Genomic DNA, 22,800 nt, shown 5'->3' on the forward strand with positions numbered 1-22,800 from the left:
GCAGCCCTGCCTGGTCCCCCTGCACACTCAGACAGTGTCAGATAATAGCTGTCCCGTACGTACACGCACAGTGGGCCGCCGGTATAGTAACCCAACCATCTCGATATAGTCGTCTCCAAGTTCATATTTTTCCAGTATTGCTCGGAGGTAGGGCCATTCTACAGAGTCGAATGCTTTTTCGAGGTCCAGTACAAGGCACCCACATCTCGGCCAGTGTTGGGTGGCATACGTCTGCACTCTGAACAGTCTGCGTATATTGGAAGAGGTGCTGCGTGTGTGTATGAAGCCGTTTTGGTCATGGTGAACAAGGGCGGGAACCAAAGGAGCTAGTCGTTGGGTTAGGACGGCGGCCAGTATTTTGTAGTCTGTATTAAGCAGGGCCAGTGGGCGATAAGAGCCCAGGCATGCGTCGTCTCTGCTGGGTTTCAGGATGGAGATGAGATTGGCTTCATTCAGCGTGAGGGGGAGAGAGGAGTCCTCCACTGCAGCCGTGTACATTTTGAGCAGTTCGGGGATTAGGATGTCGGAGTAAGCTTCATAAAATTTGGTAGGCAGTCCGTCCGGGCTGGGGCATTTGCCATTAGATAGGTTAAAGATAGCAGTGCGCAGTTCGCCAGTTGTGCGATGGTCAAATGTGGTATCTGTATGTCTGAGAGATGCTCCGAGATATCCGTCTCGGGTACTCGCAGCTAGGAGCGGTACAAAGTACGGTAATGGTTCGTAAATGCCTCGTGTATTCTGCTCTGTGTGTATACCACCCCGCCCTCATCAGGACATATTGCAGTCACAGGCGCTGCGCGATCTTCTTGTTTAACCCCTTCCATGCTGATGACGAGCTCAGCTCGTCATCAGCTTTACCTACCCTGTGCGGATGACAAGGTGAACTCGTCATGAAATAAAGAGATTTAAGAAATCTCAGCACAGGACGGGAAAAGCCTTAGCATTGAAGGTGTTAATGAGCCAGGCCAGTAATCTCCCTGGTTTGTCACTGTATTGATGTGTGCGTGCCGAGTGTGCTGCATAGTTGATGTGGCGGAGTCGCTCCAGTAATCTTGTATGTTCTGCGCGAGCCGTGAGTAATGGTCCCTCATCTCCGTTCTCTGCCTCCTGTTCCTGTTGGAACAAGTCAGTTTCTACTCGTTTTAGGTCTTTCTCTAGTTGTGTCCGCATGTGTCCTTGTGTACCCAGGCAATGTCCCCTGATCACGACCTTGAAGGCGTCCCATTCGATTTGGCGGCTGGACGCCGTGCCCGTATTTTCCTCAAAGTATTGTGTGGTCTGTGTAGGAAGGGAGTCCCGAAAAGGAGCATCCAGGAGCAATTGCTCTATTAATTCATACTGCAGATCATTGCATTTATGGTGAAAGCTAGCTGGTGCAACACTGAGATGCTCTGGGTGTCTTCAGTGCAAATCTCTGTGATTTTTTTGTAAATAGTGAAAATCTAAGATATCTAGAACCTATGGTGCAGATTATTGTGAATATAATATAAGGCAGGTAATGTGAATCTGAGATGTTCTACATATATAATGCCAATCTGTAGTGACATGGCTGCTCGTGTGAAACTGAAAGGCTGTGCGTATCTCAGGAGCACATTTTTGTGAATATGAAATAGCAGCAGGTGTGAATGTGAGATGCTCTGGGAATCTATAATGCAGATGTTTGTGAATATGGTGCAAATTCGCTGCTATGAATCTCAGATGCACTGGTTATCTCTTGCAAATCGTTGTTACCATAGCAGCTGGAGCGAATCTGAGATGCTCTATGTATCTGTGGTGCAAGTCTTTGTTTACTTGGAAAGAACAGCTGGAGTGAATGTGAGATGCTCGGGAAATCTTTCGTTCAGATCATTGTAAATATGGAACAAAGTAGCTAATGTGGATCTTAGATGTCAGAGGAGTCTATTGTAAATCTTTGTTAGCAAAGAAAACCTCAGCTGATGCCAGAAAGCTAAAAAATTAGCGTCTGATCTCCCTCCTGCCCTATCGAGTCAAAATACTTGAGATAGCCATTAACCAGCAGCTCATCAAATTCCTGGAACACAACCACCTACTTAATGCCTCACAATCAGGATTCTAGGCAAACCTCAGCACTGAGATTGTGCTAATTGCCGCCAAAGACGACATCAGAACACTTCTTAACCTTGGAGAAACCGTGTCCCTGATCCTTCTCGACCTCTACGTTGTCTTCGACACTGGCTCCCACAGCACCCACATTACCAGACTCAAAAACAGAGGCATACAGCAAGATGCCCTCAAGTGGATCACCTCCTTACTTACAGAATGCACAGAGAGCATCCGACTGCTTCCCTTTATCTCCGCACCCAAAGACATCCTATGTGGCGTACAACAAGGATCATCCCAGCCCCACCATGTTCAACATCTACATCACCGCCCTTGCAGACATCATCAGATCCCACAGACTCAACATAATCCCCCACGCAGACGACACTCAATTGATCCTCTCGCTCCCCGAGGACCCCTCCAACACCAAAATCAACTTTAGCTTTGCCATGACCAATATAAGCGAATGAGTTAGAGACAACTACCTCCGGCTGAACTCCAGCAAAACTGAAGTACTGATCTTCGGGAAGAACACCTCTGCGTGGGACCACAGCTGGTGTCCTGAGGAACTCAGACCCACACTGACCAACCTACATGCATACTTGGCATCATTATCAACAGCCAACTGACCATGAAATGACAAGTCAACGCAGTCGCCTCCTTTTGCTTTCACACACTTTGCATGCTCCACAGAATCTTCAGATGGATCCCTAACCACATCAGAAAGACAGCCACTCAGGCCCTCATCACCAGCCGCCTCAACTATGGCAACACCCTATACGCCGGCATCTCCACCAAGCTCCTCAGTAGACTACAAACTACACAGAGCACTGCAGCCAGACTCATACTGGACCTGCCCAAACAAAACCAAATTGCCCCTCACCTGAGAGACCTCCACTGGCTCCCCATCTAGAAGAGATGCCAATTCAAGAACCTCATGCACATCTACAAAGCCCTCCACGACCTAGGGCCTGCCTACCTCAATCAACAACTGATCTTCCACCAATCCTCTAGACACCTACACTACTCCTCACTTGCCCTCGGAAACACACACCCTGCATCCATCAGAGCCACAGCGATCCCTCGATGACAAGACCTGGATCAACCTTCCCACCCAGCTCCATACAGCTACCTTGCCACCAGACTTCAGAAAGAGAGTCGAGACCTGGCTCTTCGATGCAGACACAACGCCCAGATACCCTTAGGGGTGACAGTGTTGAGCTTTACAAATGCTGTTTGATTGATTGATTGAACAAAGCAGTTAGCGGGAATCTCAAAGGCTTTGGGTGTCTGAGGAGAAGATCTTTACAGATCATTTGCAAATACTTTTAATGTGAGATGATCTAGAAATCTATGGTGCAGATCATTGTGAATATGGCACAAAATGGCCGGTGTGAACCTGAGATGCTGTAGGTGTTTATAGCAAATGTGTGTTAATATGTCAACTGGTGTGAATCTGAGATGCTGTGCATAAAGATTGGTGCAAATCTTTACAAAACCGGAAACTGCAGCTGGTGTAATATGAAATACTCTGGAAATCTATGGTGCAGATGGGTGTTAATATCGTGCAAGGTGGCTTGTGTTAATTTTAAATCCACTAGGTATAAGCAGTGGTGTTCTTTGTCGAGGGGTTACAAGGCAGCCAGTGTGAATGTGACCTGCTCTGTTTATATGAAACGCAAATCTTTCCATTGCAGCACATGTGAATCTGAGATGCTTAAAGTATTTCCATTGGGGAGGAAATATTTGAAAATCTAGTCCTGGATCTCCGTGATCAATAACCAGTCACAACTCTGCAATTGTCCCATAGCACTCACACGTTGACTACCATATTTATAGGAATATAATGAGCATCACAACCCTCCATAGGAATGTCACAATGTGCATTTACAGTACAAATAGGTGCCCAGTTTGCCATAATATCATAGTTACAGATTTGCCACCTTTACTTTGGTGCTGCTGAATTTATCTGATATGTTGGACCATTTAGTAGTAATTCCGAACAAAAACATATGGTAGTAGATTTATGTGCTAATTGTCTTTGCTCATTGTTGTATGACTTGTATGCTAATAACAATGGGTAACATTATTACTGCATGTTTGAATTACAGCTGGGCTTTGCCCATCACCCTAATGAGGATGCAATTGTTTAAGTAAAAGGGGCTTTAAAATCGCAACCAGTTTGAACAGAAGTTGTGATTTGCTCCAGATAAAGCAGTCTGAACCTCTTTGGTATTTATTTAGTTCTCAAATGTGAACCCAGTGTATTCTGGTACTTGCAGTCTTTCACATCATAATGATTTTAGTACTCAGACGGTTGTTCTCAGTGACATCGCTGGGGTCTGTTTACTAAGATTTAAAGCTGTGTTTGTATCACAAAAGTGAAGCAAAACGATGCTAAATCTTTTTTTGCTAATTTACTTTCCAGTGCTAAACTTGCTTAGCTCTGGAATACACTGTCAAGTAGCACAAGAGCACTGCTTTGCATTACATAGCGCCAAGAGGGCATACCATGGGTGGTGCGTGGGCATTCCTATGCAACCACCCAAGGTTTCTGATACTAAACCCTATTTACTTAAAAAAGTAGGCAGAGTTTAGCTTCAGAATATAGCACCCATTTTAAATAGGCGCTATGAAGGAGAAATGTTGTAACTTCTCGTTTCTTTTCCCACTTGCACAGTGCAGTACACATACAAAGTGGAAACATGTTTAAAGTTGGTCTAAGCACTTTTGTACTCAAAGGGTTCCCTTCTAGTAAAAATGTATGCTGAACTCATGGAGAATCCCTTGCACTACAGCTCAAAGGTGTGTCCATGGCGCTCGGCAGCATATTTCTGCATCAAAAGGTGTGTCCATGGCGCACGGCAGCATATTTCTGCTTCAACGCTAGGTAGAGGAGAGGCGAGTGCCATATTGCTGTAAATATGGCATTCTCCTGCTCTCCCCTTCTCACGGAGCGCAGCATTTGCTGCTGCACTGCTCTGCACTGCTTGAGAAACTAGTACATCTGCCCTTTAGTGGTATTTGTGTTCTTTCACAGACACATCTTGAATATTTTTTCTCTCTGTTAAAGTGAGTATCAAGTTGTGAAGCAGCAATTTTCTAAAATTGGATTCACCTTTATTTGCCACCTCCCCTGAGCTAGGTTCTTCAATAGTTGTTTTGAATGCTTCACACAATAACAGATCAATAATTTCATTCAGGGGCAAGGTAGCATTCATTCACACGACATCACCAGGCCCCAAAAGATGGAAAATGTTTAATGCTAAACCAAGTCTGCAATGATGATCAACCAACGTTGTCTCAGCCTTTATAGAACGCAGGTGTTTGGTCCTCCACAATAACCCAGTGCATTGTATTGCTATGATTACGTATGGTAATCCCCATTACTCTTAGTCCTACTTGTCCTCGACCCAGTCATCACTCATGAGGTATTCCACACGACAGGAAACCAAACAGGAAACGCTTTTAGGCTCCACCCCCCCTCCTGCCAGGTGCTATATCACTACCAACCACCAGAAGCACATCCTGACACACCAAGCAACAAAGGCCTGGGCAGGGAGGGAGGGTGAGAAGTATGACTGGGTCGAGGACGAGTAGGACTAAGAGTAATGGGGATTACCATACGTAATCATAGCATTACCTCTACGTCCCTCGTCCTCGACCCAGTCATCACTCATGAGGCAAACCAAAGCAACGCCCAAACAGGCCTTTGGCAACCCAAAAACAGCACACACAGACCAGACACAAAGGAGTGCAGCAAGTGAAAAGTTTAATACAAAAACAGAACTCAGAGCGGAGGGGGAACCCCCACAGCCTGCAACACCCCACGACCAAAATTGGTCCGGTCAGACAGGGCACAATTCAACCTGTAGTGCCGCACAAACGTGGACTCAGAAGCCCAGGTCCCAGCACGACAAATCTCATCAAGAGACACACCATGAAAGGCAGCCCAGGAGGCAGACATGCCCCGAGTGGAACACGCCTGAACCCCCGCAGGACAGGGCAAACCAGCACCACGATAGGCAAGAGTGATGACATCCTTAATCCAACGACCCAAGGTGAGCCTGGAAGCAGCCTTACCCTTACCAGCCAACCCAAAGGTCACAAAGAGAGAGTCAGAAGAACGAAACTCCCCAGAACGAGCCACATAAATAGGTAAAGCACGCCTCAGGTCCAAAGAATGAAGCAACAGCTCAGAAGGAGAAGGGCACAAAGAAGGAAGAACCAGCTCCTGAGAGGAATGGAAACGGGAGCAGACTTTGGGGACAAAACCAGGATCCAAAGAGAGCACAACAGCGTCATCCAGAAAGCGCAAAAACGGGGGGGGGGGGACAAGGCAAGGCCGTAAGTTCCCCCAACCGCCTCGCAGAAGTGATGGCCACCAGAAAGGCCACTTTGTAGGACAGAAACTTAAGGTCCACAGTCTCCAAAGGCTCAAAGGGGGAAGACTGCAAAACACCCAACACCAAAGAGAGATCCCAAGGCGGAACCAGAGAACGAACAGAAGGGGAAGAAAGAGAAAAACTACGAAACAGCCAAGAAACCAAAAGGCCATCAGAAGCAAGAAAAGAATCCGGGTCCCGGAAGGCCCGGATAGCAGCCCACTGACCATGCAAGGTAGACACAGCAAAACGCTTCTGAAAACCATACAAAAAAAACTGAAGGATAGAAGAAACAGGGCAAGAGGTAGGAGACAAACCAGAAGAGGAACACCACCCCGAGAAAGAAGACCAGTGCTTCGAGTAAGAAGACAAAGTAGACGGCCTACGAGAGGCCTGCATCACAGAAATGATGTGGTCGGGCAGACCACGGACCCCAAGAGACAACCGTTCAACCTCCAGACCGCCAAGGAGAGGGGAACCAGAAGAAGGGACGGAGATCTCAGAGGAGAGGGGTAGCGGGGCAGAAGCCAAGGGGGGCCCACCGCTAGGCCCAGAAGCAGAGGAAACCAGGACCTCCTCGGCCAGTGTGGAAGAACAGCCACAACCTGAGCCCCCTCCCGCTGAACCTTCAGCAAGAAGGCAGGAATCAGAGGAAAGGGAGGAAAGGCATAAAGAAGCCAAGGAGGCCACCGGAGAGACAAGGCATCCACTCCCCAGGTGCCCACCTCCGGAGACCTCGAGCAGAACAGGGGAACCAGGGCATTCGACCGGGAGGCGAACAAGTCCAGACAAGGAGTCCCGAACCTCAGGCAAAGCAAGCAAAAAGTCCGGGGGGCCAAGCACAGGGACAGAGACGAAGGAAACCTCCGGCTCAAAGAGTCCGCCACCACAATGTCCACACCCCGAATATGCTGAGCAGACAGGGCCAGAAGATTCTCCTCCGCCCAGTCCGAAATGGAGCAGGCCACCAGGTTCAGGGAAGAACTGCGGGTCCCGCCCTGGTGATTGATGTAGGCCACAGACACCGTGTTGTCCGATCTCACCAGGACATGGCAACCCCTCAGATGAAGATGGAAAAGGCGGAGCGCCCTCTCCACTGCAGACAACTCCCTGCAGTTGGACGACCTGCGAGACTCCGACGGCAGCCAACGAGCCTGCACAGCCCAATGATCCAGAGTCGCCCCCCAGCCGGAAGCGCTGGCATCCGTGGTCACAACCAGAGGAGGAGGCAGACGGAACAACATCCCCACAGAAAGGTGGCACGGATCCAGCCACCACTGAAGTGCAGACACAACGTCCAGAGTCACAGGCACAGGAACCGCATAATCCAGGACAGGAAACGGGACCCACCGCTACACATGCCACAGCAGAGGGCGCAGATGAACCCTGGCCCAGGGCACGGTGAAGACAGAAGCAGCCATGTGGCCCTGAACCTCCAGCCACTGAAGGAGGGGAGCTGAGGGCAGAGGCAACAACTTCCTCAGCAAAGACTGTAGGCGGAGAATCCGGGCCTCCGGCAGGAACACCTTCCCCAACACGGAATCGAACACAGCACCGATGAAGGTCCTCCGAGTGGCAGGCTCCAGGTGGCACTTCGGCAAGTTGATTAAGAACCTGTGGTCCCTGAGCATAGACATGGTCAAGAGAAGGTGGCGAGACATGACCTCCAGGGACGGAGCCTGCACCATCCAGTCGTCTAGGTACGGGACCACCGACACCCCCAGGAGATGGAGATGGGCCACCAAGGGAGCCACCGCCTTGGTGAACACCCGGGGGGCAGACCGAAGACCAAAGGGAAAGACGCAGAACTGCCAATGACGGCCCCCCAGGCAGAAGCGCAGGAAACGCTGATCCTTCACAGCCACCGGGACGTGCAGGTACGCATCCTGGAGGTCCAGAGTGGAGAACACCCAACCGGACTGAATCAGCGGGATAACCTTCTGGAGAGTCTCCATCTTGAACGGGATCTTCCAGACGAACAAGTGCAAACCCCGGAGGTTGATGACCATCCGAAATCCCCCCGTGAACTTCGGCACCACAAAGATGATGGAGTAGACACCCAACCCCCGTTCTTCCAGAGGGACAGGAACAACCGCAAGCTTGCTGACCAAAGACCGAACCCTGTCCAACAAGGCCAGATGGCGGGAGGCATCCCGAGGAGAAGGGGTCACCACCACTCCGGAGTGGGGAGGAGGGGACAAGAACTCGATCCGGTAGCCTTCGGACAAGACATCCAGCACCCATCTGTCCGTGGTCATCCGGCGCCAAGCAGGAAGGAACTGGTGAAGCCTCCCACCAACCAGAGGCGGACCACCAGCGAGAACGGCCCCCAGGCTGGCATAGTCAGGAACGCTGAGGACCAGACCCGGCACCACGCTGGGACTTCTTTTGAAATTTTCGGGTAAAAGATCGGCCAGCGCCCCGCTGACTCCGAAAAGAAGACTGCTGAAACCGGGAAGGCTGGCGGAAAGACCTGGCACCAGAGAAGGAGGAACCCTTACGGGGCTGAGGATCACGAAAGGACAAAGTATGTTTACGTTCCTTGAAGACCTTGTGCAGTATCTCCTCCAGTGAGTCACCAAACAGACGGGCACCAGTGAAAGGCAACCGCAAAGCCATGGACCGCTGGGCCGCATCTGTTTTCCAATCTCGCAGCAACAGGTTACGTCGGGCAGCCACAGAGGAACCACAGGACATAGCAGAAGCCCTCACAGAATCAAAGGCAATGTCTGACAGGAATTCCGCCTGGCGCTCCATAGACTCCAGCAATTCCGGACAACTGGCACCCTCCTGCATAGATGAAAACAGGGACTTGAAATCAGTCAGCAGAGACTGGGCAACATACGCCCCATAAACGCCAGAACGAATCGCCAGGTGAGAGGCAGCATAAGACTTCTTTAGCGCAGAATCCACCTTCTTGTCCACACCATCCTTCAGAATGTTATCATCCGCCATAGAAGGACGACCCACAAGACTGGCCACAACAGAGTCCACAGGAACGGAATCAGGCAACTGCGCAGCCATATCCTGCAAGGGATAAAGCTTGGACATAAACCTGGGCATGGAGATATGATCAGGGTCCTTCCACTCATTCAGCAGGACATCAGAGACAAAGGGATGCACCGGCAAAGAAGAGGCCACAGGCTTCCTAAACTGCGGCAAGAGAGAATCCTGAGAAACACAGGGCGCAGCGACATCAGGAAACCCCATGTTAACACGCACATGGCAAAGGACGTCAGGCAAAAGATCCCTGGAAATGTATTTGCCCTGAAGCTCAACTGCAGCCGAAGAAGACTCATCAGACCCAGAAGAGGACGAAATATCTGAGTAAAGCGCAGCAGAACCAGAAAGACCAGCAGCACCCTTTTTGGACGTCCTAATATCAGAAAGTGTCTCCAGGATAAGGCGCTTTATCCTATCATCATCATCCCCCTTGGCACGCTTCACAGGAGGAGGAGAAGAGTCCCCACCGGAATCCGAGGAAGAAGGAGGCACAGGAGAGGTATGCTTCCTATTGCGATGGTGTTTTCCCATGACTGAACAACCAAAGTACAAACAGGAACAAAGGAAACACCACAAGAGCACAAAAACACCACCCCCCAGAGCACATATAAAGAAATCTGGCACACCCCAATCAACCCCCCACAGGGAGGACCGGGATAGGCCTAATACACCCACTGGGAGGCAAGGCCCCACCTCCCCACCAACCAACAGGCCAGGCCGGAGAAGAGGGAGGGATAGAAAAAACCAGAAATGCATCCGCGCGCCAAAATGATTAAAACTGACCTGCCACCCAAAACGGAAGGTCCGAAATGATGCTGGAAGCAGGGGCGCCGAAAAACGCCCAGGACCCGTCACGGGGCAGCAAGAAACCAGCTGAGGCACCGGAGCGCCCGGAGCCCACGCGGGCGACCGGCCATGTCAAGGTCAGGCAGTGAGAGCGCTACCGCGCATGCGCGAACCACAGAGCGCGAGAGGAGGCCGGGCAAACCAACAACGAGGACGCCCGGCCTCCAGGAAGCAGCACCCACAGAGAAACCCCCCGGGAAACGCCGGGAAGCGCACCGGGGGCCCCAGGGACACCACAAACGCTCCATGCCCCCACCGCTCACAGACACCAGACCGGGGGGGTGGTGGAAAGGAGCGCGCAGGGAAGACAGCGCCCAAAACCAAACCCCCACAGGGAAGAAAACACCCCCGGGCCCCCACAACCAAAGAGAGGCCCGGAGGGAGGGGTCAGGGGGGGGGAAGAACACCCCGAGGAGAGGCGCACACAGACCAGCGCCCCCCCCCCCTACCTGGAAGACAGAAGCAGGAGTCCAGGAACGAAGGAGAAGCAGGAAGACCAGGGAAGCCCAGCAGCCCAGGTCAACCCATCCAAGGGCAGGAGACAGGGAAGCCCAGCAGCCCCACTCCAGAGAATCCCACGAAGGTCCATGGGAGCCTCCCAGAGCCCAGCAGAGGAGGAACCACAGGACACAAGATGGAGGTAAGTGCCCGGCACCCACCCCAGCGTCTCCCATCAAGTAAACCACCGACAGGAAACAAAACAGGATGTGCTTCTGGTGGTTGGTAGTGATATAGCACCTGGCAGGAGGGGGGGTGGAGCCTAAAAGCGTTTCCTGTTTTGTTTCCTGTCGTGTGGAATACCTCATGAGTGATGACTGGGTCGAGGACGAGGGACGTAGAGGTAATGTCAGTCTTTTCACACTATCTGCTCAATTTTTGTCTCTCAAGGAGATCCCCAGAGCACTGTGGTACTTGAAGTCTTTCCTTTACATCCAATGTATTTAGTGTTTGTCCCTAGTGAGACTTTAAAATGAGAAAAAAATGAAAATACAAGAAAGCACTTGATCGCCATTGGCAGCCAACACCTGAATATTTTAAGTGCGGTAGATACCGTTTCTGAGTGCTGCCCAGATGTCTCTTCAGAAATAGTTGACAAAGAAGCCCCAGGTCATATGTGTCAATTATGCATTCCAGGACTTAAAGCCAGCAGCATTCTACATGCTTCGATTGTTACACACATACTTGGAAATAGAGAAGTACAGTTTATAGAATACAAAGTGCTGAAGGCTAAAAAGCGAAGAGTGGCAGAAGAGGTCTCATGGAAGGTTGACGCAAACCTTGCTGTTACGAGGATTGGAGAAAGTAAATTCTACCGTATGCAATACGCAGACGACCTTGTACTTGTAGATCACACGAAAGTAGGCCTCCAGAAGGCCTTTAATGCACGGAACACATATTACATAAAAGATGAACTTGTTACTAACACAAGTAAAATCAAAATTGTGATCTTCGGATGTTATCCGAAAAAAGGGTCAAGAAATAGAGGCTGGGGTCACAGAGGCTTGAATGCGTACAGAGATATAACTATCTTGAGGCATGGCTTTGTGAAACTAGAAAACTGACCCTAAATTTGCAAAACATAAAGAAGAAGTGAAAGATGGTCATACACGTTTTTCGCAAATTAAGCAACAGCCCAACGACCTCGGACATTAGGAGGGTGATCAGGCAAACTCCTGCCTTCGGTCTACTATGCACAGCAAGTGTTTCCAGGTATGCTGGCCCTGAACTCGACATGCTCCAATGTATGGGCTTTAAGAGAGTTTTCCAATTGCCGTCCCACATCTGGAACACCTTGGTCAGACTCAAATTTGTCCTAGTCAATCACAAACTCTTCTGTATGGCCACACTGGCGAAATATCGAAATATTTCTATCAGATATTTTGAGTATACAATGACGGCAGTCCTAAAAAACAATTTCCACAACCAATACCCATCCACAATTGCAGAGGAGAAGCTGCAACTCGCAGCATAGAATTGAACTCAGATCATCAGCAATTACACAGCTATTAAAGTCATAATAAGAAAGCAATCACTCCTCTGCTCACAAGGAATGGAAATCAAAGCTTTACAGGAGAAGGCCACACATGACTCCTTAATGACAGCCCAACCAAACCAGTCATGCAAACCACACAACAAAACACAAAAGACGGTGGACTGATGTTTCTGCACCTCACACCAGTTTCAAAATCTACAAAGGTCCCGCGCAACAAGCCCAGGCATCAACCGTCCAATGATGCCTCTGTGGTCCAGATCCTTTTAAAGCAAGTAATGGGAGTGCACAGAGTGACAAAGTCTAGAGAGAGAAAGTAAGATTTTCAAAATTCTTTATTTAAAATTTCTTATGGAATTTAAAGACAATAGGTTTCAGCCAACACGTTTCGTTCTCCTTAGGAGAACTTCATCAGGGCTTCTAAGGGCAGTCACCCTTACGAAGGGGAAACCGAGTAATATGTGAAAATTAAAGTAATAGCAGAAGTCCAAAGCTGAGTGTGGGCTCCCCCCGTCACTCAAGCATTCGTAAGCATCTCAGGGACTACTTCATAGCAGAAGGAAGCCTTGGAGAGCTCTGTGAATAAAAGAGACCCCTGCTTCCTGGGTCCGCCTGGTGTACAAAAGCATGTGGAAAAGTCTTCAATCCTTAGAGGGCCTGTCCAGCTCGTTCTGTTTCGAGCACCAGGCATAGAAAACTTATGTCACAAACACGTGGTTTGAAGTCTTGGTCATTCTTTGAACTGACTGCCAAAGGCAGTGTCATGACTGGTCTTTCCGTTACTTTAATATTTTAGTATAGCGCTTTATGCTACATTTGTGCTGCTTCAAGGTGTAGAGGGGAAGTAGAAGAGGGAATGAGGGGACATAAAGGGGAAGAGGGCAGCATAATATTGTGCCAAGCTTAGGTCCCCTGGAATTATGTGGCAAGGGAGGGACAAATTATGCGGCAAGGTTGACTAAATTATGCGTCAACAAAATGCAAATCATACTGCGTAATACAGCGCTTTTTGTCATAGTATTATTTCATTATTTTCACTTACTAACACTGTCTGGGCATAGGTTTGACTGATTAGTACCAGTTTAAAACCTAAATATAGCAATAAGCTACAGAAAGGTGACCAGTCAACCTTTGGAAAGGGCCTTCCATGAACTTTTATGCAAATTGAGCTAGAAACTATTTTTTTATAAAAATGTGCAGAAGATGCAGCAGATGATGGATTATGTGGCAAATGCAGCAATCCATGGTTATGTGAAAATTGCCACACCCACACAATCCCAATATTGCAGTGGCAGTGCAGTACGGGGTGAAGACTGGGGGCCACGCACCCTATAATGGTTTGACCACGGGGGTGACAAATGTCAAAAACCTAGAGTGGGCAGAACCCCTTTTACCCACCAAAAGACAATTAAGTAAGGTATATTCAGGGTTGACAGCTGGGGAAATGTTTATGATTCAAATCAATCTGTGGTCTATGATAATTTCATTCAAATAATTTGTTAGGTGTGATTCAAAGCATGGCCAGCCTTAATTTCATTTGATTTGTGTATTGAGCGTTATTCAAAGCATTTTTCGTTTTAATATGCCAGTCAACACGTGTTTCGCACCCTAAGCGGCACGCAAGGCTAGGGCTTTTTCAAGGCTGTGTGCAGTAATTGTTAAGAGTTTGAATCATGCCTAACAAATCAATTGAGTGAAATTATCATAGAACATAGATAGACTTGAATAAAAAACATCTCCTCAACTGTCAACCCTACATATACCCTCCATAGTTCCAATGCCCCTGGTCATGCTGGTTCCTTGCACAGGCCTTTTGCTGCTCTATGTCTAATTGAAAGCACTAAGGAGGAACAGAAGGTTAAAGAAGGGGATATGAGAGCACATAAATTGTCCTCTAAGGGCAGGGGGTAAAGAAAGTGAAGAGAGTATGTGATGACAAAAAGGAAAATATGGAGTGAACAGTACTTTAAAAATGAAAAAATAAGAACTAAACCTGAAGCTTTACGTGTGTAGCGTAAAAAAGAGAGAGACAGCCTTCAGAAAATGGAGAGTTTGCAAGTACAAAGGACACAAGGTTACTGTCCACCACAAGCTGCCCACAGATCCCACCGAAAACATCTCCCATGGGACCGAAGGACACTTGGGCTCCCCTAGGAGGCAAGATTCCAACACCACAGGCTCCCAAGGCTTCCTGATTAGTGGATACCCGCCGCAGCACTGGCACACCTCAAACACTAGCAGCTCAATCTTCTTCCAGTACCAGAGGTATATTAGGGGTTTTTGCTCTTTTCTACTGGAAAGGTTCTCCAGCCACCAGGGAAATGTTCCCGGGGCTCACCGACCCTCAGAACTGTGGTTCTTGGTTATTCCTGCAAAAGTTGGGCTCTACTTGGACGTGGAGATTTCAGGGAGTATACCCTTTTTCTAGCAGCCACTCTCTGTAGAAATGTCAACTGAGCAACCTGCACTCACCGCCCCACCCCCACCCCTTGTCACTTGGTATTGCAGCAGAAGGTATAAACACACTTCGGTGGAGTCTGGGCTTGACTATGAACTACCTACCCCACATAACGGGAAAAGAATGCTGTGTTTTGCCCACTTGACAGTGAAAACAGATGTGTGCATGGTCGGTACTGCCACGGGAGTGAGAAACAAAGTACCTCCTTGTGTTGAGTTGAATTGGTGTGCTACATTCTCTACTGTTTTAAGAGTCCCCCAGTTCCAAGGTGCTCCTTCTGATGTTTCCATCCCATATCTTACTTTATAGAGACACCCCCGGATCCCAGCCTGCAGTGCCTGTCGGGCACCATGAGACTGAGCATGAGCAAATGCCAGCTTGAGAAGAGCGCGTTTGATTGGGACAATCTGCACCTTCTGGACCCGGCCTGCACAGGTGTACGAGAGGTTAACGGCACTGCCCAGGTGGTTGTCTCCACCACCACCTCCTCCACAACCTGTGGCAATATCCTGTCACTTTCGGTGAGAACATGCACATATTTAAATAATGGGCGACAAAGAAAGGTGCAGGCAGAAATTAACAACTTGGGGTGTAGTCATCCGTCTCTGACATTTCTGCTGCCCTAATCGGATTTCTATAACGCCAAGACATCCCCCGGCGTGAGTTTGCGCTTTATAAATACATTTACATTACAATACATTACCCTCCAGTGCTTAGCAAGGCCGCAATGGGCCCTAATGCAAGCAGAGACAATAGGTATACCTTCTCCCACAGAAGGGAGATAAAGGGCAACCATAGTTGGGTGGCAGTAGGCTCTCAAGCCCCTGGCTCTCGGTACCACTGTACTTGCTGTGCTATTGATAGCTTCACTTTGCCACCACCGGGTCACACACTGTTTCATTCCTTACCAGAGAGCTTGGCTGTAAAACTGGGGGGCAGATTTACAAGGTCTGGTGCATCTCTGCAAATCAGCAGGGATGCACAAGAACCTTTGCGACACGCAACACCACCCGTGCGCCACCACTGATGCGCCGCATTTAAAATGCGGCACGCCGTGATGCATGGATGGGCAGATGTGTGTCGCATCCCCCACCGTAAAGGCGGTGCATTGCTGGAGTTGCATCGCAAGCGCCAGGCGGCTCCAGCAAGGCACAGGGCCCCCTAACCCTAACATGCTGCGTCACTCCTTACGCCTGCTTCAAGCAGGCGCAGGGTTTTGACTCAGCATAGCCGTAAAAGTGACTCCGTGAAATCTTGTAGATTTCACTGCGTTACTTTTACGAGGCGTACATGCGAAGGAACGCCTACCCTGCGCCGGAACACCCACATGAAACCTGGTGCAGGTTTCATGTGGCGCAGGGCTTTAAAATGTGACGCATCTCCCTAGATGCTTCACGTTGTAAATATGGCACAACATGGCGCATGGTTTACGCCGCCGCTGCGTCACAGAAGTGACGCAACTGCGGCGTAAATGTGTCGCAAGGGGCTTGTAAATATGCCCTTTAATCTTTTGGGTTTTTGAAAAAATATTTCGATTTAAAGTATTGTCTGTTTCTGGATTGGCAAAAGAGATACTGGTCGTTTGTCCCATATGGACACGCAAGGCCACCACGTGCTCCCATCTCAAGCGCTTGGACTTGTTAGTCAATAACTAGAACCCCAGTTCAGTTGGTGTAAACTTGTACCAATCTGTCCACACCCATGCTTAGAAGGAGCCTGCACATCCTCGAATGCCAGCCCCCACTTTTCGTTCTTTCTACCGACCCTTTTCAGGCATCATGCCCCTCACCTGAGCAGAACTTGGTCTACCCCGTCCACAACAAGGGTTGTGTTTAGACGCGTGTATCTGTTTCGTATCTTACATTTAATTCATGTACTCTGACATCCTTATATAATGTAACCGGTTCTAATGTAAAGCGATCTGACACATTAGGGTAAAGTACGCGCTATAAAAAAAAATCGCATAAATAAATATGTACATAAATACATAAACAAATAAGGCGGCCGGGCCAGCCCTCCTTACAACCCAAACGCCCCGCCCTTCTTTTCTCCCTACCTCCCGCACGCGGTCGCGGTCTCTGATCTCCTCGTGACCAATGCAGAAAGAAGGCAAAGTCACATGATTGCGCGCAACCTGTTGGTGAGTTGCTGCTTACTGTTGTTGCCTATTTTCCCAATTGCAGGCAGACGGCTCCAGTGTGATTTACTCCAATACTCTGACCATCCCGGGGAAGGTGTCTCTGAGTGGAATTCTTTCAAGACAAAACTACACTTATAACTATTCCTGCTCATACCCTCTAAAGAATATACCAGCCTCCCTACTAACAGCAATGCATCCTATGGTGAGGTGAGTGCCTCCTCATACAGTCACGCAGACAGAGTGATAAGCTGTGCTCTTCCTAAGCTCTGCCACATATATTCGTCTCAATCATGGCCGTGCTAGACACGATTCCTGAAAATCGTGGTTTCTGTGATTTCCTTGGTCTGCTGCTCTCAGTGGTCCTTGTTGACCTCAGAAACGCCCCTGTGCCAGTGCTTTCGGTCACTGTTACCGAGCACTTCACTGAGGGAACTCCTCTCACTGACAACCTCTGGACTCGGTGTATACATGATGTTGATCATGTGTTTAGTGAGTACCCAGTCCTCAGTCATAGCCGTGATCTCAGTAATGGCCCTGAACTCAGTGCTAGTTTTGGTCTGTGCGCTAGCCCTAGTCAGTGGCACCTCATGCTGCATTGCTACTTACCCTCAGTGACATTGTTGTGTTGGTCTCCAAGACAGTCTGGGCTTCAGTGACAGCCGTGGTCTCAGCGAGCAATTGCCCTTGCTCTCATGGATAGACATGGCTTCAGTGGTCACTAGTAGTGTGACAGTGACGCCCCCTGCTCGGTGATAGCTTCTGTGTTAACCCATGGTCTTAGTGACAGCAGCTGTGCTCACAGGCAGCATAAGTCATATCCACAGGCGATGTCAGGGGGCTGCAGCTAAAAGTATCCCCAGGAGTCTATCCTTTCCTCAGAACAGGCACCCTACATCTCTCTTTCACGCAGATGCCCCCTCGGGCCCCAGCCTGCCACGGGGAGTAACAGGCCTGATTTCCTTTTCCTTTTCAGCCTCATTGAAACCACCCTACCCACAGGGAGCGGCACTGTGGTTGTTCTCGTGTTTGCGTTCGTAGACGCCGGCTTCACCATTCCTTACACCGAGTCTACAACGTTGCAAGTCCAGGCCCCCCTCTACATCGGCGTGATTGCACCCGACCTCGACGCCGACGGCTTCTCATTGAGGGTGAATCGCTTGTTCGCCACTGGGACCAGCAATGCCACCGATTTGCCGCAATTCGACCTTATCACTTCCGGGTGAGTACCACTCACACCCACAGGGGCCTGTCCGTTGTGAAATGAAGACCTCCCAGTTTGGGAATGGATCTTGAGGGATATAGGGGGAGTCCCAGAATGCAGCGCAGCATGTCAGTAGCACACACACTGCAGGCACGGAAGGCAACTGGAGACATTCTGAGATTTTAGCTGGAACCACAGCCATTTTGATGGACATTGTGTGTAACTGGTGACAGTCAAGGGTGACATTTACAGCCAAGGCGAAGTTCGGCTGGCTTAGGATGTCTAAAAGTTGTCTAATGATTTAGGTTCTAACAATGCTATAATAGTTTATTCAGTTATTTTACAATTTTATTTAAAAATATTATCAAGAATTACAACAATGATAATAATAATACTAATAGTAGAAAGTTAATTCTGCACCTAAATGACGACAGCTACTGCATTGTTTGCTCTTTTGGGGTAGAAAGAGTGTTTCAGCTTCCTCTATACACCTTCCAGTCTAGGGCTTCGACACAGACATAACAGCTGCATCAGGGAAGCAGAGCTTGGCAGGGCTCTTTAGGGCGTGGCTCTAAAGCTGGGAAGATGGGCAAACTGCTGCTTCGCAACCATGCTGCACCGGACCAAGCCGGCCGTTCATCTATCCATCCATCCATCCTACGCACCCACCCACCCACCCACCCACACATCCATCCATCCATCCATCCCACCCACCCACCTATCCATCCATCCATCCCACCCAGCCCACCCATCCATCCATCCCACCCAACCCACCCATCCAACCATCCACCCTACCCACCCACCCACACATCCATTCATCCCATCCACCTACCCACCAATCCATCCATCCATCCATCCATCCATCAAGCCATCCACCCACCTGCCCACCCATCCATCCATCCATCCCTCCATCCATCCATCCATCCACCCACCCACCCATCCAGTGCTCCGGGTATCTGGTACCAGGACAACGGGGTAAGTGCAGTGCCCTGGGACTCTGGAACCATGGCCACAAGGGTCAGTGCAGTGCCCTGGGACTGTTGCCCAAAGTGTGGGAGCGGGTCACCAGTGCTCAGGGACGGCACTGAGGGTCAGGAGCTGGACACCAGGGTCAGTGCAGTGCCTCAGCACTGACAGTCTGAGGGTGGGACATCAGGTGCAATGCCTTAGAAAGGATGGATGCAAAAAACAATTGATGGACAGAATGCAGAACAATTTCATACATTCACCCCAGTACAGAGATCTGGGCCTAAATCCATCGTTTTTTTGCACTCCACACCACCCCAGGTCAGACATGGCCATATGCAAATCAGCCTTGACCCTGTGCCTCATGGGAACAGTCCAGCCCGAACTGCCAAACCATGTCTTTCCTGGACCGGAATCAAGCATCCAAGGACCGGTTTCTGGCTATCAGCCTTCATCAGCCTGGATAGTTGGACTCCAGTGGTGTGGAGAGCATGGGACTCACGTCTGAGCATACCCATCCACTCGGGGTGACAAATGCAAAAACAACAATTGATGGACAGAATGCAGAACAATGTCATACATTCACCCCAGTACAGAGATCTGGGCCTAAATCCATCTTTTTTGCACTCCACCCCACCCCAGGTCAGACATGGCCATATGCAAATCAGCCTTGGCCCTGTGCCTCATGGGAACAGTCCAGCCCGAACTGCCAAGCCATGTCTTTCCTGGACCGGAATCAAGCATCCAAGGACCGGTTTCTGGCTATCAGCCTTCATCAGCCTGGATAGTTTGACTCCAGTGGTGTGGAGAGCATGGGACTCACGTCTGAGCATACCCATCCCACTCGGGGTGACAAATGCAAAAACAACAATTGATGGACAGAATGCAGAACAATGTCATACATTCACCCCAGTACAGAGATCTGGGCCTAAATCCATTGTTTTTTTGCACTCCACACCACCCCAGGTCAGACATGGCCATATGCAAATCAGCCTTGACCCTGTACGTCATGGGAACAGTCCACCCCGAACTGCCAAGCCATGTCTTTCCTGGACCGGAATCAAGAATCCAAGAACCGGTTTCTGGCTATCAACCTTCATCAGCCTGGATAGTTTGACTCCAGTGTTGTGGAGAGCATGGGACTCACGTCTGAGCTTACCCATCCCACTCGGGGTGACAAATGCAAAAACAACAATTGATGGACAGAATGCAGAACAATGTCATACAATCACCCCAGTACAGAGATCTGGGCCTAAATCCATCGTTTTTTTGCACTCCACACCACCCCAGGTCAGACATGGCCATAAGAAAATCAGCCTTGACCCTGTGCCTCATGGGAACAGTCCAGCCCGAACTGCCAAGCCATGTCTTTCCTGGACCGGAATCAAGCATCAAAGGACCGGTTTCTGGCTATCAGCCTTCATCAGCCTAGATAGTTTGACTCCAGTGGTGTGGAGAGCATGGGACTCACGTCTGAGCATACCCATCCCACTCGGGGTGACAAATGCAAAAACAACAATTGATGGACAGAATACAGAACAATGTCATACATTCACCCCAGTACAGAGCCTGTACTGGGGTGGCAGAGTGGGCTAAAGAACGGTGATGGATCAAACCCAGATCTTTTGACTGGGTGTGAGTGTTTGATTGGTTCGGATGCTCCGTCCATCGCCACCCCCTTTTTTACCGCTTTGGCCGCAATAAGTGTGGCAGGGTATGCTCAGACGTGAGTCCCTTGCTCACTTTGCCACTGGATTCAAGCAAGCCGGGCTGAAGACGGCTGGAATGCCAGAAACTGGTCCTCGGAAGCTTGTTTCCGGTCCAGGGAAGGCATGGCTTGGCAGTTCGGGCTGGACTGTTCCCATGAGGCACAGGGTCAGACTGATTTGCATATAGCCATGTCTGAACGGGGGTGGCAGAGTGGGCTAAAGAACGGTGATGGATCAAGCCCAGATCTTTTGACTGGGTGTGAGTGTTTGATTGGTTTGGATGCTCCGTCCATCGCCACCCCCTTTTGTACCGCTTTGGCCGCCATAAGTGTGGCAGGGTATGCTCAGACGTGAGTCCCTTGCTCACTTTGCCACTGGATTCAAGCAAGCCGGCCTGAAGACGGCTGGAATGCCAGAAACTGGTCCTCGGAAGTTTGTTTCCGGTCCAGGGAAGGCATGGCTTGGCAGTTCGGGCTGGACTGTTCCCATGAGGCACAGGGTCAGACTGATTTGCATATAGCCATGTCTGAACTGGGGTGGCAGAGTGGGCTAAAGAACGGTGATGGGTCAAACCCAGATCTTTTGATTGGGTGTGAGTATTTGATTGGTTCGGATGCTCCGTCCATCGCCACCCCATTTTGTACCGCTTTGGCCACCATAAGTGTGGCAGGGTATGCTCAGACGTGAGTCCCTTGCTCACTTTGCCACTGGATTCAAGCAAGCCGGGCTGCAGACGGCTGGAATGCCAGAAACTGGTCCTCGGAAGCTTGTTTCCGGTCCAGGGAAGGCATGGCTTGGCAGTTCGGGCTGGACTGTTCCCATGAGGCACAGGGTCAGACTGATTTGCATATAGCCATGTCTGAACTGGGGTGGCAGAGTGGGCTAAAGAACAGTGATGGATCAAACCCAGATCGTTTGACTGGGTGTGAGTGTTTGATTGGTTCGGATGCTCCGTCCATCGCCACCCCCTTTTGTACCGCTTTAGAAAGGATGGAAGCATGGGCGCCAGAGACAGTGCCAAGAGCTGGATACATGGGCGCAGTTTAGACAACACAAATGAAGGAGAGAGGGTTGTGGGTGTCCGTATAGAAACCTAACATTGTCCTTTCCACCGCCCCCTGCAGGTGTCCTGATTCACAAAACGGCGACTTAGTGACCATTGACCAGAACGGCAACTCCATTGACGCTCGATTCAAGGTTTCAGTCTTCAAGATCGCGGCCTCAGACGTTCTTTACTTCCATGCCAGTGTGGAGATCTGCAAGGGGACCTGCACACCGGTAAGAGACGGACTCAAGCGCCGTGCTGCCTTGCGGGGCTTAGTGAAAGCTGAGTCACGTGAAGTCTAGCGCATGGTGGAAGCCATGATAGAGGCGGGCTGTCACAGCTCTGAGGAAGTCTTATCATTGTAATATCAGTGCATCATTCAAGTCTGGCTACAGGTGTGCGCCGGAGGTTTGACAGCAGGCCGCCTTACAGGACAGGAGAGAGGTGCACCGCCAGAGCTGGCAGGACGTCTCAGGGTAGGTCAGGGTAGAGGTGCACCGTCAGAGCTGGCAGGATGTCTCAGGGTAGGTCAGGGTAGAGGTGCACCGTCGGAGCTGGCAGGATGTCTCAGGGTAGGTCAGGGTAGAGGTGCACTATCAGAGCTGTCAGGATGTCTCAGGGTAGGTCAGGGTAGCGGTGCACCGTCAGAGCTGGCAGGATATCTCAGGGTAGGTCAGGGTAGAGGTGCACCGTCGGAGCTGGCAGGATGTCTCAGGGTAGGTCAGGGTAGAGGTGCACTATCAGAGCTGTCAGGATGTCTCAGGGTAGGTCAGGGTAGAGGTGCACCGTCAGAGCTGCCAGGGATGCCTCAGGGTAGGTCAGGAGAGAGGTGCACTGCCAGAGCTGGCAGGATGTCTCAGGGTAGGTCAGGAGAAGGTGCACCGCCAGAGCTGACAGGATGTCTCAGGGTAGGTCAGGAGAGAGGTGCACCATAAGCGCTGGCAGGATGTCTCAAGGTAGGTCAGGATAGAGATGCACCGTCAGACCTGTCACGAT

The 22,800-nt window shown here is 50.0% G+C and overlaps 1 protein-coding gene across 1 annotated transcript in view; it reads left to right on the top strand.

The window, feature by feature from the left end:
• The window catches only part of LOC144824307 (uromodulin-like), a 54,523-nt gene that overhangs the window by 17,589 nt on the left and 14,134 nt on the right, over positions 1–22,800 (top strand). Inside the window, exons 4-8 of the mRNA XM_078683430.1 lie at positions 11,430–11,723; positions 15,053–15,264; positions 16,927–17,090; positions 17,857–18,102; positions 21,884–22,037. Coding sequence (XP_078539556.1) covers positions 11,430–11,723; positions 15,053–15,264; positions 16,927–17,090; positions 17,857–18,102; positions 21,884–22,037 — 1,070 coding nt within the window. The remainder of the gene's footprint in view (positions 1–11,429; positions 11,724–15,052; positions 15,265–16,926; positions 17,091–17,856; positions 18,103–21,883; positions 22,038–22,800) is intronic.

The sequence above is a fragment of the Lissotriton helveticus genome, chromosome 3_1 (genome assembly GCF_964261635.1).
Source record: "Lissotriton helveticus chromosome 3_1, aLisHel1.1, whole genome shotgun sequence".
Classification (NCBI taxonomy): Eukaryota; Metazoa; Chordata; class Amphibia; order Caudata; family Salamandridae; genus Lissotriton; species Lissotriton helveticus.